The sequence below is a fragment of the Chiroxiphia lanceolata genome, chromosome 20 (assembly GCF_009829145.1).
Source record: "Chiroxiphia lanceolata isolate bChiLan1 chromosome 20, bChiLan1.pri, whole genome shotgun sequence".
Classification (NCBI taxonomy): Eukaryota; Metazoa; Chordata; class Aves; order Passeriformes; family Pipridae; genus Chiroxiphia; species Chiroxiphia lanceolata.
The window spans coordinates 10,411,375-10,429,179 of NC_045656.1; the positions used below are offsets into that span (position 1 = coordinate 10,411,375).

General features: G+C 46.8%; 1 protein-coding gene across 1 annotated transcript; it reads right to left on the reverse strand.

Annotated features, from left to right (window-relative positions):
- Positions 1–43: 43 nt before the first annotated feature.
- On the reverse strand, positions 44–16,049 carry HEATR6 (HEAT repeat containing 6). The gene is made up of 20 exons (XM_032707703.1): positions 15,869–16,049; positions 14,748–14,855; positions 14,196–14,336; positions 12,954–13,069; positions 12,444–12,558; positions 12,116–12,217; positions 11,573–11,710; positions 10,236–10,522; positions 9,752–9,929; positions 9,263–9,469; positions 8,519–8,618; positions 7,942–8,300; positions 7,063–7,185; positions 6,461–6,547; positions 5,408–5,542; positions 4,177–4,299; positions 2,976–3,100; positions 2,134–2,230; positions 1,543–1,747; positions 44–1,063 (listed from the first exon to the last, which is right to left on the reverse strand). The coding sequence occupies exons 1-20, from the start codon at positions 16,037–16,039 to the stop codon at positions 513–515; spliced, it is 3,468 nt and encodes a 1,155-aa protein (XP_032563594.1). The 5' UTR covers positions 16,040–16,049; the 3' UTR covers positions 44–512.
- Between the last annotated feature and the right edge of the window lie 1,756 nt (positions 16,050–17,805).

Consider the following 17,805-nt stretch of genomic DNA (forward strand, 5'->3'; position numbering starts at 1 on the left):
TGGGAACACAGACAGGTAAAGGCAAAGGGTGTTTGCTCTGAGCTATTCTTCAAATATTGGCATATTTGGGTTTATTGCAGGAACACAAGAGTGACAACATTTGCAGTGCTCTGAAAAACAAAATTCTTCCAGCCCCCTCTTTTACAAACATGATTTTGGATCCTGCAGCAATAGGAACAAAATGCTTGAGATAAGCTTTGAGGGAAGAGGCTGCTTTGTAAAACAGACAAAGAAGGAAAAGGCATTTGTTTTCCAAGTGGTGACACTGTAACAGCGAATGCACAAACCAGCCCTGGGGAGGGCAACTTCAGAGTTCAGCAAGCACAGCAATAAAAAAAAATAATAATATAAAAATGAAGTTCTACAGGTTTTTTCATCAGGCATTATGAATAAGTTCGAAACAAAATACTTAATATCAGCAGCGGGAAATGGTTCCTCTGGATGCCCTGTGTAAGGGAACACAGTTCAGTGCTTCCTGGGGAAGTTTTGGTCACTGAAGTGGGTGTTTCCTTCTAAGCCTCTGTTAGTTCCGTGGCATTGGTGTGGTTTGTCAGGACATCCTCCAGGTACAGGGACACTCTCACCCTCGCCTTGCCCCCCAGCTGTTTCTCTATCCCACTGAGATGGTCGATGGCTCCTTGCAATCCTCTCTCCCTCTCTCCCAGGTCCATGGGTGCCCCTGTGTCACTGTCCTCCCCCCCAGAGCTCAGGTACTGCAGGATGTAGGGTTTGATGGCCTCCCCGTGGTCCCTGATAGTGCCCCAGATGACGGGCAGGTCCGTGCCCTTCGCCAGCCGCAGCAGATGCAGCAGAGCCCGGCAGATCTGCGTCCTGAGGCTGGAGCTGTACTTGAACTCCAGGAAGTCCTCAGTGTCCTCACTCCTCTGCAAGGCCACCACCAAGGCACTCCAGATTTGGCAGAACTGCTCCGTGGAGCCATAGCATTCCCTCTTGCTCGGGATGGACAGGGCCATGGCCGACTTGATTCGGACTTTAAAGTTCTTACAGGACTTGACCACTGAGGAGAGTGCACTGTATGCTTGTGTGGTCCAAGGAGCCTCTCCTAAAACCAAAAACAACCCCCCAAAGCCCCCTTTTTAATCAACCCCTTTTCAATATTTTGTATTTTAAAATATACAAAACCGTAACTTACAAAACTGTAATTATATCTCCAAAATATTTAATGGGCTTACATTTATTGTATTTATTGTGGTTTAAGTGAGAGAACCAGGTGTTATGAAATTAAATATTAGTTTAAAAAGTTAATCTGATATTTTCCAAGAGGAAAAGTGACATTTGGCATCTATTCACAGCTATAACCCCATCCTCACACTCTTCTCTAACGTGACAGATCCAGCTGAACACAGTAGTTACACCTGTGCTGGCACTGGCAGGAGCTGAGCCTGTTCCTCTGGGAAGAGCTCTGGGAAAGCTCTGACAGCAACACCCAGCTCCGTTTGCTTCTTCTTCACCACACTGGTACCAGAGATGGTCTGACCAAAACCCCGACTGCTGTGTGGGTGCAGGGGGAGCAGGACTCACCGAGAGGCAGGGCAGGGTTCCTGAACACATTGCCCAGCGCGTAGCAGGCGTTCCAGCGCACCTTCATGGTGGCCTCGCTCTGCACGGTGCCGATGAGGGCCTGCAGAGCCTCCTCGATGGCCTCCCTGAACCTGGGGTTGGAGATGTGGCAGGGCTGCAGGAAATGGAGCACGTTCCCAAGGACACGGACGGCGTTGCTCTTCACCTGGAATGCACAGACACAAAAACCACCCCGGTCTCCAGGTTTGTCAAGCCCGCTGTGAAGTCACGCTCAGAGCCAACAAGGAGCACAGCTGGAATCACACTGGTGATCTTATCACATGGCAACTTCCTAAATGCCACCAGAAAGATCGTTCACTGCAAATGGCCCCAGACCAAACCAAAAATCCCTGTGCTGTGGAAAAGCACAATCAAGTGGCCTGCAAGTCAAACAACACAGGAAACTTCCAAACACCAGCACTCGAGGGAGGATGCTGAGCTACAGCTCCCCCCATCTGCTGGGGCAAAGAGACCCAAAGAAACTTCTTCCTTTTTAAATAAAAATGCAAGAGTTAACTACACCAACTCTACCCTCCTTCCCCTCAGTCCTACCTTGTCTCTGTCCTTGGATGCTTCTGTGGCAGACCGTAACAATTTCAGCAGCAGGAGATCAGAAAGGTCCTCCTGAAAGCTTTGTCCCATGGTTTGCCTGGCAGGAGAATCACCCTGTGAACACCCAGCTCAGCTGACCCATCCCCAAAGATGTGCTACAACCCTTTATAAAGGCCCACGAACAAACAACCTTCACTCTTTAGAGGGCTAATATGTAAGGCAGACGTTTCTGCATGTGACCACTATGTTTATTAATTTAAAACCAAACTATCAATGCAAGAAACCTGGTTAGCAATGGTTAAGTCTGTAATAAAAAACAGAGGGCAAGGAATTGCTCAGGGGCAATTCTGTAGCAGGAATATATGATAACTATTTCTCCTGTTAAAAATGTAACAGTAGGTTGGGCTTCCCTCAGTCTTTGGCTGGAGGAAGGGTTAAATATTTATTACTTTTACTTCTGTGTTTTGTTGAAAGTAAAGGAACCATGTCATTACACCAAGAAACATACAAGAAATAGAAACCCAGAAAGTAAACTTGGAATGTAGAGAGTCTCTCTTTAGAGAGACTTTTTACAAGAGCATGTATAGGACAGGGAAGAATGGCTTCAAACTGAGAAACTTCAAACTTGGACACCTCCAGGGACGGGGACTCCACCACCTCTCTGGGCAGCCCTTTCCTATGCCTGACCACCCTTTCCATGCAGAAATTCCTCCTGATGTCCAACCTGACCCTCCCCTGGTGCATCTTGAGGCCGTGTCCTCCTGTAGACCAGTGCCCTGTGTCTGACACTCTGGGGACGTGGCAGAGAGGTTTCACACACAGGCCAAGGTGTCCTTACGTACATGTTGATGATCAGAGTGTCTGTCAGGTTGCCCAGGGACCAGGCTGCCTTGGCACGGACGTTGGGAGACTTGTCATGCAGGGAATTCAGGATGGCATTTGCTGTGTCTGCCACAAACATCACATCCTGTCAGAGCAAAAACTGCTGCAAAGTTAGAAGGTTTTCAAAACTCAGGTGATTTCCTTAAGTACAACACATACATTCTGGATTTTCTAGGGAAAATGATACCTGTGGAGAGACCAGCTCTGTTCATATACTCTTCTTTTTTAGGTGACACCTTTTAAGCTTAACAAAGCTCTGTACAGCTTTGTCTGACCTTAATTAACTTCCCAAGCCTGAATGCTGACCAAGTTCACCACCTTTGGGTAGCTGTTGCTGGAAGGCTTCAATCTATTATTTAATTTCACTGGTGCTTTAGTTACTTTGGATTTTAACATAATTACTTGGGACTGCCAATCTTATACTCATCAAATCCCACTCTCAAAGTAATTGCTTCTTCAAACTCCCTGTTGAGCTGCCTGTCTGATTTTCTCTTCTATGGCACATTACATGTGCCTATGGTAAAGGATCTTTAGAAATATTTTGGAGTCAAACCCCAATGTCAGCTACTGCATAATTTCTTTATTACAATCATTTATTTAAGGCCACATGGTAAAAGCTTCGAGTCTTACAGCTCAGCCAAGATGTGAGTTTTTGTGGAAACAAAACAGCATTTTTCTCTAAATAAACTCTTATTTCTTAGAGTTTAAGCAAAACTGAAGCCTTCACATAAAAGATTTGTTAAAACATAGAATACTAAAGGTTGGAAAAGACCTGTAAGAGGGAGTCCAACCATTAAACTCCACAGAGCCCTGCAGAGCTGTTCCCCTTGGCCCAGCTCTACCTCACCTCTTACAGCTCCTTTGTGCCAACCTAACCACTCTAACTTCCACCCCTAAGAGCTCAGGGAAGATCCTGACCTCCCTCCTTCTCCTCTCATTCACGAGGCACTCTGGCTTCTGCTTCATCCACTTAAAGCTGCACTGGTTCTGCTCTCACACAAAAGGCAAGAGCCGGTCTGGAGCCAGTAAGGAAAAGCTATAAATACACGACAGACCAGAAGTAAAACCAATTAATTTCAAAAGAATCCACGTTCCACGACTTATGGTTCATCAAACCCTTTCTAAAGTGGCTGAGAAGAAGGGAAGTAGGCTGGCTCTGACCTGCCTGAGGCAAGGGAAGAGGATGTAGACTCCCAGGGCACGCGCGGCAGCAGCTTTGACCAGGGGGTTCTCGCTGTGGTTCAGGCCAAGCAGCAGCGTCACACACAGGATCTGCTGGTCATCCTGCAACGGGAGGGACTGAAGAGATCTCTGTCCCACAAACACACACAAACACTCTGAAAGACCCTAACATGTGGGATCTGTAGGAGTTTCCACTCAGAGCATAGTCAAAAGTAAATTCACTGGTGTTTCAGGATCCCACACGGGAAACGAGAACACTTCCAGCAAACAGGATCTTGTTGTTGTAAGACAAGACCACAAAGGAAACCAAAATATTAACTACCATCCATCAGAGGTAAAACAGAGTGAATGGGTTGCTTTTTCCTTACTTCCCTCTTTTCCTCTTCATTAACCAGGACAGCCAGGCAGGGTAAGTTCATCCTGGGCAGGTTGTCAGTTCACCAGCCCGTGACAAAGGGTCACAGTGGACACTGACTTGACCCCACGTGGCCACAGGGACAAGAGAGTGCATGGGATCAAAGTACAGGAGGATGAAGTACACCCTGTACTTGGAGAAGCTGGATGGAGAATTCCAGAGATACTGCTGGACTAGCAATTCCTGGGCAAATGAGATCTGGCAGAGCACTCCCCAGCAAGGGCACGGTGACACAGAAGGAGCTGCACAATGCAGTGGGGATCCACTGCCAAGGCTTTCATGTTTAAAAGCATATTTCATGTTGCAAAGGCAGAGTGAGGCCAACACATTTGTTTGCTTCTGCCAGGGCAATCACCACAGGCTGGTGTTTTCAAAGCCAGCCAAAACTAAAAAACACTCACGGAAACGGGTGCACAACGTCAGGCCGTGGCTGTTGGCTCAGCTGGCTTTTCAAAGAATTAACCAGCACAATAACAATCCCTCACCCCTCCCTCATGCCATGAAATCCTTGTCCTCCATCTCCTGTGCAACATCTCCAAGGTTGAGTATTCATGGCAGGGCCAAACAGCTGCTGTGACCCACAGTTTAATTGTTTTGACAGACTAATTACTCCCAACATTGCCCTTTCCAGCCTTCAACAGTCACAATGTTCAGAATGTAAGAAAACTAATGATTCTGGAAGCTTTCTTCACCCTCTCCTAATAAATTTTAAAAGGCTTTATACTACTGTAATCTGGTGGTCAAGGAAAAAGCCTCAAAGGTAAACATACCACATTTAAAGGTGTGTTCTCTTACCTGCAGAAGGCTGAAAGCTTCTGGCAAGATAGAGGACAGGGCATCACAGGCACTTGTCTGGAGAGTGGCATATGGGGAGTTCTGGAGAGTGCCAGGTAAAGGGCCATTCAACATCATCTTCCAGAAAGTCACAACCTACAGGAGAAGCAGCCAGGTTTACCCATTTAAACTCAGCAATTATGCACAAGTTCTATAATAGATTGTCTTAAAGATGATTGTCTTTAGAAATACTTACAGCAGCAAGCATAATCACACATGGAAGGGATTACAATTGTTTGGAGCCCAAAATATTTGACATTCAGAAACATTTTAAAGACATTTAAGTACTGCTATGAAGCAGTTTTTCACCAAGTTCTATTTGTTTCCTTCTCAAGGCCACATACACCCAGATCAAACTGCATTAGGGGGAGTTACAATCCCATTCCTGAATCCACAGCTGGGTATTTTCATTTGCCTGACAATTTACATTCATAGCAAGTAATAGGAACCCGGTGCTACTGAACACATTTCCTATCTTGTAGGCTCAAAACTCAGCATGAGCCAAGAAAATTTTTAAACTTGCCTTCTGTTCACAGAAGCAAGACTTAAACAGGCCTGTGTTACCAACTAGGATGCCAGCTCCTCAGCTTCTGCAAACTTAGGCAAAAAACAGCTAAGGAATTTTTCTGCATTCACATCTGTTGTGATTTTGGCCACTTCCTCTGCACTTGTGAGCAGCCAGAAAAGGTAGGTTGGCTCGTTAACAACACAAACTCACCAAAACCTTAAAAGTTTTATGCAGCAGTAATGACACATGCAGAGTTGGTGCTGTTCTTCCAGCCCCCGGATCTCAAGCAGGCAGGAAGAGGCAGGAAGAGGAAAGGCAGAGAGAAAACCAACACACCTGCCTACCGACAAAAACTGCCAAAATAATGCAGGAAGTCTACAAAAATTCTTCATATCAGCATCTGTAAGGCCACAGAGTACCGAGTCCCTTCCTGCTTCCCTGCAGGATTTATCTGTATCCATGCCAGTGACTTTGCAGAGTCCAGTGCAGTGGAATCTCACACTTACCAGGCTGACTGGCACTCTCTGAGCAGGGGCAGTGGGTGAGTCGGGTTTGTACTGCTGCAGGACACCTGTGCCCAGCTCCTCCAGAAGCTGCAGAGGAAGAAAAACCAAGGAGGTCCTCATCAGGGATGACTCAAGAACCAAGGAACTACAGCAACCTTCATCTAGGACCATACTTACCCAGGGAGCAAAAATAAAAGATTCAGTATTGTTTTGGACTCTATTCTGTCCCTGTTAGTGAAGAAATTTGAAAAAAGCCTTTCTTACATAAGGCCTTCAGCTGGAAAAATTGCTGCACAAAGACAAATCTCTCTGAGCTTTCCTTTGGGTGACAGACTACAGTCCCTGCACCAGCTGATACTAAATCAGGGAAGGACCAGTCCTTGCACTTCCCAAGCTTCCTGGTGACTCAGCAGAGCAACCAAATTCTGCTGAGACTTCAAGACTGGAAGCTGAAGGTGCATTTCTCATAGTGTCAGGATACTGCATTTCTACATCACACACACAGATGCTCTGAATATTCATCACTATTCATCTGTGTTTGCAAAGCACACTCAGATAAAACTCATTGGGTAAAACAAAGTTGATGTGTCCTCTGCTCTTACTTTGGCTCCATGAAGCTGAATGGAGGGATCCATTTCTTCCATGCATCTGCAGGCCACTTCTCCAAGTTCTAGGAAATAGCTCTGAGCCATAGGGAAATAACCTTTCACAAGAAGAGCCAACACCTAGACATGGACAAAAGAAATTCCACTCTGTGTTTTTCCCTTCTGTTAACCCAAAATACCCCAAATACACACAGAGTCAAGATGTTAATGGGCTAATCAACCCTGGCACCATGTACTGAACTCTGATGTAACAGATACACCTTGCAGCACAACTTCTAGAATAGTAGAGCTAATTAAAAACCTCCCTGCTCCATTATCTTGTTCAAAAAAGAGCCACAGAAGCACTATCAGGTAGCAACACCATGAATTATTTACTGTGAGTGAGGACTCCTGTAGCTAAAAAAATAAGCAAGAGTGTAAGAGCAAGACATTCTGTACCTCCTGTAATGCTGCTGCTGCCTTCTGTGAAGCTGGATTTAACAATTATTTATTGTTCCAGGAAGAGAGTGAGACTTCTCGGGATGCATTTTACAAAATCTTACTCTTTTCTGTGGTTACATGAGGAAAACAAGGCCAAGCCTCAACATTCACAGGTACTCCTTGAGTCACACCAGCATCATTCCACAGTTCCCTGTCCTTTGACTGCAGGGCTCTTTGCTGTTTTCCAGCAAAACTTTCCTTTAGATTCTCTGTGGAGGAGTTTGCACGGGGAAGACTCACAGTCTTCACCAGGTGCCAGTACACACAACCAAATAATATTTAAAAATAACGAAGATAAAAATCTCCCTGAGAGAGCACGGAACAAAGGCAACCCACAACTGAGGTCTGGTTGCCAGGAGGCAGTTTGGTACTGCACCAAGCTGCTGTTCATCCCACCTGCAGGGATTCCAGTCGGAGGGGACACGGTTCGTAGACGCTGGACAAGGACGGGAAGTTCACGTCGCTGTCAGAACAGGAATCCTCTCTGGGCAGAACGATGATGGAAACACAGAGATGGAGCAGCCAGCAGGGTTCTGGAGATACACATCCTGCTGGATTTTCCAGAGGCTCCCCTTCTGAGGGGAGAGCTTTCCTCCACTGCTCAGAGGAATGAAAGCGCCGAGGGGTTGTGCTGCCGCTGTTGTTCAGCCCTGAAGAGCTGGGCTGCTGCAAAAGTAACTGCACCTCTGGTAAAGGTGCCTGGACAGACACTATTGCCCCTAATAATGTCAGGCTGGAAACTCGAACGTTAACATCTGCAGGAGAAAACAGGGTGGGGAAAGAAAGAGCCAAAAAACCAGTCCATCATTATCCTCCTTCAGCAGCTTTCAGACAAGACAGATTAGAACATATAAACATTTATCTATTGCTAGTGAATTCTGTATTTATGAAGCACAGAGGAGGAAGGGAATCTACAGAGTTGGTAATAACCAATGCTGAATGAAGACAGAACATACACAGAGAGAATGCAAACCTTTGTGACAGATGTAGGGCTTTATCTGGTTCCACACTCTCGTCAGCAGCCCAGGCTTTAATCGGTTGTAGGGTGCATTGGAAACCAAGTTTGCAAGGCACTGGAACACACAAAAGAACATGTGGGGTGATGGTTACACTGTCAGCCTGGCCTTCCACAGGTTTATTTTCACATTTGTAATTTAGGTCACTCAGCTCATTATGTGAGGGCACCTGAAAACAAAGGCCCCAATTATCTTCTGTGTGAAAACTGTTTACAAACCTGGCTTCAAAGAACAAGGAGTTAATAATGTGGCATAAAGACCAAGGAATTTCAATAGCCCATGGAAAGATATTTTTATCAATTTGGATTCCGGTTTTAAAGTCAATGTGAGTCTTCAGAATGAACCTTTTATAGGTTCATTCAGCTCCAAAAAGACTAAGGAAAAGCAGAAACAAGAGAATTGTGCTGAAAAAAAATCCCTGGGACTCTGGATGGAGCTCTGAGCAACCTGGTCTAGTGGAAGGTGCCCCTGCCCACAGCAGGGAAATTGGAACTATATGGTCTTTAAGGTCCCTTCCAACCCAAACCATTCTGGGATTCTATGACTCGGTGAATGAAGCCTTGTGAGATGACAACAGTCTATTTCCCACCACCAAAGTCCTCCACAGCCACAATCATTTCTCTGCAATCTTTCTTCAGGACTTAATCTACAGACTAATATCACCTCTTGGGCAGCATCTGACCCACTTCCAGTGCAGTTACCTTGACTATCTGTGTCAGTGTCTGAGCAGAGGACTCTGCCACCAGGGCCAGCAGCAGGCAGCGGTGCAGCTCCCGGATGCTGGAAGCAATAGTGACAGAGAAGGGAGTAAAAGCTCTCTTGTGATCATTGGCATCTTCAGCAACTGAGAGAAACTGCTTAGAACCTTCCAGGATGGCTGAGAGGACTTGAAGAGCACAGGCACGGGTCTGAAATGATAAAACATTTCTGTTACCTCTTAACGCCTCCTTTGAGCCGATTGAGAATTTTTAACTGCGTGAAAATCTTTCTCCAGCAAGAGAAAATTCAACTCCAACTATCTTTTCTAGTAACTTTAAGAAGTACAGAACCAATCCTTAGCCAATACATCCTATTTATTTCTTGTGGTACAGTGACACAGTAGCCAAATATTTACTGAAGGCCAGAGACAACAACTCCTAAGATTAATATGGGGAAAAACACAACAATTTTTGTACTCAGAAGTGCCTCACCTTTGGAGATGGGTCCTTTAGAGCAATAGTCATCAGGGACACTGACTGGGGGCTGCCAATACCAGGGGCATCAGGGACAAATGCTGACCAGTAGCCATAAAGAACTCTCTTCTCTATTGATTTTATAGCAGAGAGGAAACAGGCCAGGGCCCCTTGACGAACATTGGCTTGGTAAGATCTTAAAAACAAACAAAAAGGTTAATGAAAATAGCAGGAAAAACTGATGGACTTCACCTCTTTCACTTGTATTAGTGCCTGGCTGTGAGAGGAAATTCTTTAGACCAAGAACAGGAAGAGGAAGGACAAATTTACTTTCAAACCAACGCAAATTACTGCTTTTCAATTTTCTTGTATCATCTCATAAATCAAAAGGGAAAGTGATTTCCTCAGCAGTTTTAGATTAGAACAGATTAGCAGATTAGAACAAAGTGCGAGGATCCTGTGGAAGTGTCTCATGTTTTATGTTTGTGTGCACAACAATCACCTCACTTTGCTCTGGATTCCACCTTCAGCATCAGAATATTCCGACTCACTGCTGCTGATCCTCTTCCAGCCAGTGCCCTGGGAGGACAAGGGCTCCTTCCCAGCACACACAGATGCAGCACCCGAGGCACGAGGCCGAGGATCCGGACAAGGACTGTTCTGCACATCCCCCAAGTGCAATTTCAGCATGTCTGCTCCAAGGACTGACTCATTTCCTGCATCCCCCGAATCTTCTCTTCCCTCTTCCTCTCCCTTCTTTTGTTTCCCTTTGGATTTTTTTCTTCGGTTCTGTTTAAGGACAAAAAATGGATTTTTTTTCTTTTAATCTTTTGAAATAATACACAGAAAGATGTGCAAAGGTTTTGTAGTTGTAAATCTAAGGGAAAAGGGTCTCATCTGAAAACAAAAGTAACTGCTAAACCAGAATAAAAGCATAGTTTAATATAATAAATCATGCCCCCTGTATAGTATATTACCATCACATTATACAGGTTTCTAAATGAGTTTTTAGATAAGATTTAGTGTAGCCAATACTTAACCAATCCATAAATGCAGTTACATGTCTGTGCAACACTGTACATACAGAAACAGTCAATCTTTAGTATCTGAGCTTATAAATTCTGTTTATTAGTAGCAACAGTCACATCAGTTCAGTAATACCTTAGTGTAAGCAAGCATTTGTAATTGAAGAGCCTCAAATATTAAGCTTTGGATGCTTTATCAGTAAAGCAAAGTATTTCTAAGAAAAATTGTAGTTAAAAATCACATTTCACACAAAAGTGACTAAAGAACATTAAATACTTCTGTAATTCTTTTAGATTTACTATAGGTATTCAACACCTAAAAAGAAACAAGTCAACATGAGTATGCAACTTTATTTTCTCTAATGTCTTTCAGATAATCAGTAATCCAAAATGTTTACAGGGTTAAAAAATAACCTGTAGAAGTATTAAGCAAAGCAGATGAGGCAAGAAATCAGTCTTTAGATGAACTTGACTTCCCCAAGGAAGAGTCAAACAATTGTGCAAGTGTTAGGAGAGAAAATGTAACTTATAAAATCAAAAGCTTTGGCCTGTCTGCACCCATCAATCCCGTGCCTGCAGGCCAGGAATTCTTGGCTATGGATGAGTAACTGTTAAACACAGCTTAACTCAGGAAAGCCAATCTCTGCAGAGCTGAGTTCACACAGCAATTTTACTCAGTGCAGAATTTCTAATCAATACCTTTAAAGCAAAGAACTGAATTTATCCCAGGCTCAGAACATGAAGAGCCATCTTCATGGCAGGTAACACACAAGCACAACAAACATGCTGTAGAATCAGGATCATCCCAGCTTACCCCTGTCTGCTTAAAGCTGGCTGGTTCTGCCTGTTCCTGTTTGACAGGTGACCTTTTGTCATACTGAGGTAACGGAGCAGGGTACAGGGCTGGGGGCACCTCTATGCTCAGTCCTGGCAGCCCGTGGAACATGCATTTCTGCAGCAGGAATACAAACATTAGTGTTCTGTCCCTCCCTGATGCACAAAGATTTACTGTGTATTTACTCAGGTTTTCACCAACTTTCAGCTGGGCTTGTGCTCCTTCTTCCCCCAGGTCTTGCCTCTCCCCACATGGAACAGTCCTGCTACCTCTGAAATTCAACTACGTCCAAAAGGATCTTAAATAGGTCCAAAAAAACCCAAGCTTCCCATCTTTCTCTCACTTTTGTGCAGTTAAGATGCTGTGAGAGAAACTCAGTGTCTTTTTCTTTGTATCTCACACTCCATCTCCCCCCACACTCAGGCTTCTCTGCTCCCTCTTGCTCATCTCCTGTCTCCCACTTAACAATATCTGGAACCTTCCAGTGTCTGCCTCTTTCTCAAGGTGGACTTAAGTATTTACCTTTAATACTGCAAGAAGAGCTCCAATTTGGTCAGTTTGCATTAGTTTCATCTTCCCACCGTTGAGAAGCGACTGGATGCCTTTCAGTGCATTTTGGAGTAACTGAAAACACAGAATTACTTACTTTTCCTTCCCAAATCACTCAAGGTTCACATCTTTCAAGTAACTTTATAGGCAATTACAGTTTTGCTCAGCATAATTACAGTGACAGAATAAAAAATTACAGACTATTAAAGCAAAATCTCAGTTGACAACATTCCAAATTTCATATATTCCAGCAGCACAATCTCCTAATCATGGTATTTTGGACAATTAGACTCACACTTACCATGCAAAAAGTGATGTCATCTACATCAGAGGTTTTTGAAGACTGCAGAACACTTAGGAAGGTTTGAAAACAGACACTTCTGTAGGGCTCATCCAAGTATGGCTGTCCAGGCACACTACAATTAGAGCAGGAGTAGACAAAAGGTTGGTTTAAATTCTGTCCACAGGTTCATAAAGTTACACAAACTCATATCCAAGCCCTCTGTTAGCCTGAAGAGCCCCAGATGAATGGATGGTTCTTTGAAAGGGACCAGCTCTACCACACAGAGAACAAAAGGAAACCTGCTGCACAAAGAATCACTGCAGGGACCAGAGAGCACAACACCTTTTCTTTTCTTCTCTAAACTAATCCCCATAACACTACTTCTGGAAGACTGAGAGTATGTTGTTTTATGACACAGTATCTTGGAGCACTTAAAGCTTTAAATTTCAGGTTCATGCACATACACCTTGCTGGCCCTGTGCTGGCAGATGTACCTCTTCCAAACCACCCAGAAAGGCTCGTACCCACCTGAGACACAGGTTTGCCATGCTGCGAACCGCTGCTCTCCTGAGCTCCACATCGGGCTGAGCGGGGTCACTGAACTGCACCAGGAGCCCAGGCCTGCCCAGCAAATCTGGGAGATACTGAAACAAAACACCAGAAGTCATTAGGGGGCAGCTAATGACCCTCAGCCTCCTGGGTCTTGGGTTTGGCAGCTAAACGTGGCTAAGTGGGGTGGACGCCAGGTGCCCACCAAAGCTGCTCCATCACTCCTCAACTGGACAGGGGAGAGAAAATAAAAGGAAAGGCTCATGAGTTAAGGACAGGGAGAGGTCACTCACTGATTACCCTCACGGGCAAAGCAGACTTGACTTAGGGAAATTAGTTGAATTTATTACCAGTCAAAACCAGAGCAGGGTAATGAGAAGTAAAACAAATCCTAAAAATTGTCAGCTGCAATTCCAGACTCCAGAGACAGATTATGTTTATAAAAAACAGCATGAAAAACTTAATTCCCTAAGTTTTCTTATTTTGCATTAAGAAGGGATCGAGTGTGAGCTCAGTTCAGCTGAGTCCCAGTTTATGCTCTTTTCCCAGACATGAAGCCAAGCTAGGAACAACTGCTGCACCAAACTGCTGCTGTTACATGGGCTACAAACCCACACAAGCTGGCAGCTCCAAAACTGTGAGCATCACCACCCCATGCTCAGCCCAGAGACTGCTCTGCAAGCTGCCACAAGCTGGTGACAGCAGGAGGATTCAGCATTTCAAACACTGTCACCATGCAGCAACAAGGAGCTTCACAGAGGATTGATACCTGAGAGTCTCCACCTGAAACGGCTCCGAGCCCACTGCACAATAAACACCTGGTCTGGTTACAGGATGAATTTCAGGATCCCCAGTGGAGCCTGTGGAGTAATGTGCAATTTGAAGCTCCCTGTGTTCTGCCTGCCTGATACACAGGGTGGCTGGTCTGCAGACTGAGCCTGGTGCCCTTCCTTAAGGGCTGGGGCCAGATGGTCCCTGCAGCTGCAGGTACAGAGGTATCCCACGTGAGAAGAATCTTGTCCTCTCTTATTATTAGTATGTACACCTGAAATTCAACTTTCTCATAAACATCCATCACTATTTAGATGGGAACTAATCTTAGCATGAAAGGTAACACAATTTGAGAATTTTTTTATTCTTTCTTTGAGGAATAAAATAAAGAAGAAACAGCCAAATGGTGCAAATGTTTTTGTTGTTACTCCTCTTAGTCTGTAAACTCACCTTCTGACATTTAGGCCCATTATTGTAAAAAAGAGCTGCTAAGGCTTGCAGAATTTCAACGTGTGTCCAGGAGCTGCACTGCTTCAGAGTAGAGATGCAGTAGGAGAGAAGGAAATTCAAGTTCTGCTCATCAACCATCACCTGTGGCAACAGAAAAGGACTGTGTTCAAGATTAACATCATCATGTACCGTTGGAGTCAATAAATCTAGAGATATTGGTCACAGACTGGGGCAATCTGGCTGTTAAAATCACACACCAGCACAGAATCAGCTGACACTTAAGCAATGAATAAATCAACACAAGTGTCCTAAAGCCAAGAGCATTTCTGATGGTGAATCACTTCTGACTGAGAGCTGGTTTTACATAAGGAATCATACTAGAGCCAGATCAGAATCTCAGCCAAAAATAACTAACTAATACAGTGAAAATACAAGAAACTTTGCCTGAAGGTTGGCTCCACAGCCCTGGAAAAAGACAGAGGACCCCCTGGCTTAGTGGGGGACTAGGAACCAGCATGAGAGAAAGGAGGGACAAGACCAAACTTTTCCTACCTGATATCTGTTAAGCAAGTGATGGATAAGCTGACAGACTTTGCTGACAAGATGTTCCTGATCAAGGGGAACCAGCTGACAGGCTTGGACAAGCAGAGCACAAACATCCTGGAAAAGAAAGCCTCTGTTCATTATTTAGTGACTACAAAGCCAGGGTGGAAACCTGGCTCAGGCTTTGATCACAGAGCCAGGTCTGTGTGAAGGCACCACTGACACCAGTACCCACAGTCAGTGCAGTGAAGTGAGTGAATGCCCAGCTCAGGAGCTGCCCCTCATTTACCCACAGACCTTCATCCCAACACAGGGATACAGGGACATGGGTTCAGGCTGCAGGAGTGCTGCTCAGGCAACACCACTTAAACGTGGCAGCAAAACAAAGCCAATAATAAGGCACAAAGAAAGTTAGATCGAGGAACAGAAGACTCCAAAAACCAATACATTCCAAAGTGCAAAGTAATTCTGCTTTGGAATTAAAACAAAGACAAACCAGTAAGTCAGTGTAATAATGAAGTACCACGTGTTCCCAAGGGAGCAGCATCCACTCTGCACAACTACAGTGCTCAGCTTTGAAGAGTCTGCTTTAAGGCTTAAAAAGCTTTTATGTTTTCAGTAACAGACTATGAAAATCGCCAAGTGCCCGTGCCCACAGTCCCACCTACCGGTGTCACCCACCACCTCCGCCCGCGGGCTCGGGCACAGGGCAGCTCTGTGTCCCACAACGGGTGGGGAAGGGTGGAGGCAGGAGAAACGTGGAAGACAACAGACGGGGCGAGGACGGCGTGCGGGACCAGCCCTGCCTGCCACGGGGGGCTGCGGGCTGGGACCCTCCGGGCTCCTGCCTCGGGGCATCGGCGGGACCCTGCGGGGTCTCCAGGCCACCGTCACACACCCACGGGTGGGCACGGCGGGGCAAACACCCGCTGACCACCGCCCTCGGGACGCGCGTCCCACACACCGGCACCACGCGGAGGTGGTGGGTGCGCACACCCCGCGACACGTGCGAGCGACCCCTCTTCCTCCTGCTCCTCCTCCGCTTCCCCACGCGGGCACATCCCCGCGGGCGGCCGGAGCCCCGGAGCCGCCGGTCCCCGCCGTGTCCCAGCCCCGTCCCCCCGCGGTACCTGTGGCGCGGGAGCGGGCGCGGGCTCGGGCCCGCAGCTCTCGGAGATGAGCTGGTCGAAGAGCAGGTGCAGCTCGGTGCGGTCGGGCCGCGGCCGCGGGGCCCCAAACCGGGCCAGGCAGCGCCGGAGCGCCCCGCCCGGGCCCGGTTCGGCCGGTGCCGCCGCCGCCATTGCCGCCCCGCCGCCCCGCCCGCGTCGCCATGGTAACCGCACCTTCCGGGGCCGCGCAGGTACGGCGGCCGGGAGGGGACAGGGAGGGCGACGGGCACAGGGACGGGTCCGCGGCAGGTGGCGATGCCGCCCGTCTGTGGGACATCCCGCCCGGGCACCGCCGGCTGGGCTTGAAGACTGTGCGACCACAGAGTCACTCGCGTTGGGAAGGGACTCCAAGGCCGTCGAGTTCGGCCGTTCCCCCAGCACTGCCAAGTCCGTGGCTAACCCGTGTCCCCCAGTGCCACATCAGTCCCTCCAGGAATGGGGACTCCACCCCTGCCTGTGCCAAGGCTGGACACGCTTTCCATGAAGGATTGTTCCCAACATCCAACAGGGAGGATGTGATGGCTGTAACCCAAAATGAGACACGGCCCACGGGTGCTCCTGTCCCACACCCTCATCTCTCTGTCCTGAACGCAGGTCTGTCTGTACCTGTTTTAGGCACAGACACGGACATTCAGCCCGACAGCACTGGGGACACTGGGACCAGTGGTTGGGAACAGGAACCCCCTCACCTTACAGACATCGATCCAGACAGGATCTGCACCTCACTGGAATTAATTTCTCACTGATGGGTAACATCAATCAGCTGTCTGTCTCCTGCCATTCCCTGTGAACAGGATCCCGGGAGAGCAGCCAAGGACTGAAAGGCCCTGGTTGATGGGGACATTCACTTGAACAGGGCTGAGCCAAGTGTTGCTGCCTTGCTGCACGTGGACCTCTGCCAGCACTGGATCTGCATCACCTGGGAGAGAACAGGAGGGCTCAGGGGCCAGGACACCGTGTCCTCTCCTTCCATGTCACAGCCAGGCAAAGCCTTACTTCTGGTTTACCTTCCTTCCATTTCCCTATCACAATGACCACCTCGAGTAAGAAAAGTACATAATGTGCCACCAGTGCCCTGGGCTGGCTGGTTGTGGCTAATTGCTCTGCTCCTTACCTTTATCATCCCATTTATCCTTTACAATTGGATCCTCAAAAGACCCTAACTGTTCTGTAAGGCAGGCACAGGGAAACACAGCACAGAGACAGCCCCAAGCATATTATTATTGCTGTGCAGGGATGATTTTAGAGAGCTCTGTGCCAGCCCAGCCCGGACATTGCTCCAAGGGGAGCAGCTGCTAGGGGTGGGTAAGGATGCTGTGGCTTTGGGAATAAGTCCACTGAAGCCACTGATGTTACATCAAGACACATTTTACCAGTGCCTGGCAATATTCCGAGTTTACTCACGCCTCCAAATCCCCAAACTGCAGCTTCCAGCAGTGGCCATGAGGGAAAATAGCACAAGTCCTCCACTGTTAAACGTGCTCTGCTACTATCATGCAAATACATCTGGTTCGGCAGCTCCAAGCAGACTTCAAAGGACAGAGAAGTCATTAGAATCACAGTTCAAAGAAAAAAGTGAGCAGCTGGTCTAGGCCATCTGGTAGGGGACATAAAATGGTCTCTTTCTTCCCCTGTCAGTCTATGAAAATTTCATTAATTGTAGGAACATCTTCCAACATTAACCAACATCATATTGTTAAAAATGTAAGTCTTAATAAATCATCAAAACTGATGTCTTAGGGAAGCAAGGAAGCTGCAGTCTGCTGGGGTCTTCCCTCCCCCCTAGGACACCATGCTGTAATTACAATTTTAGGTTGGTGTTTTCGAAGCAAATTAGTGGGAATTGGATTCCTCAGCTCCTTTGAAGGCCTCAGGGAAGAATGTGGACAGGGTGGTTC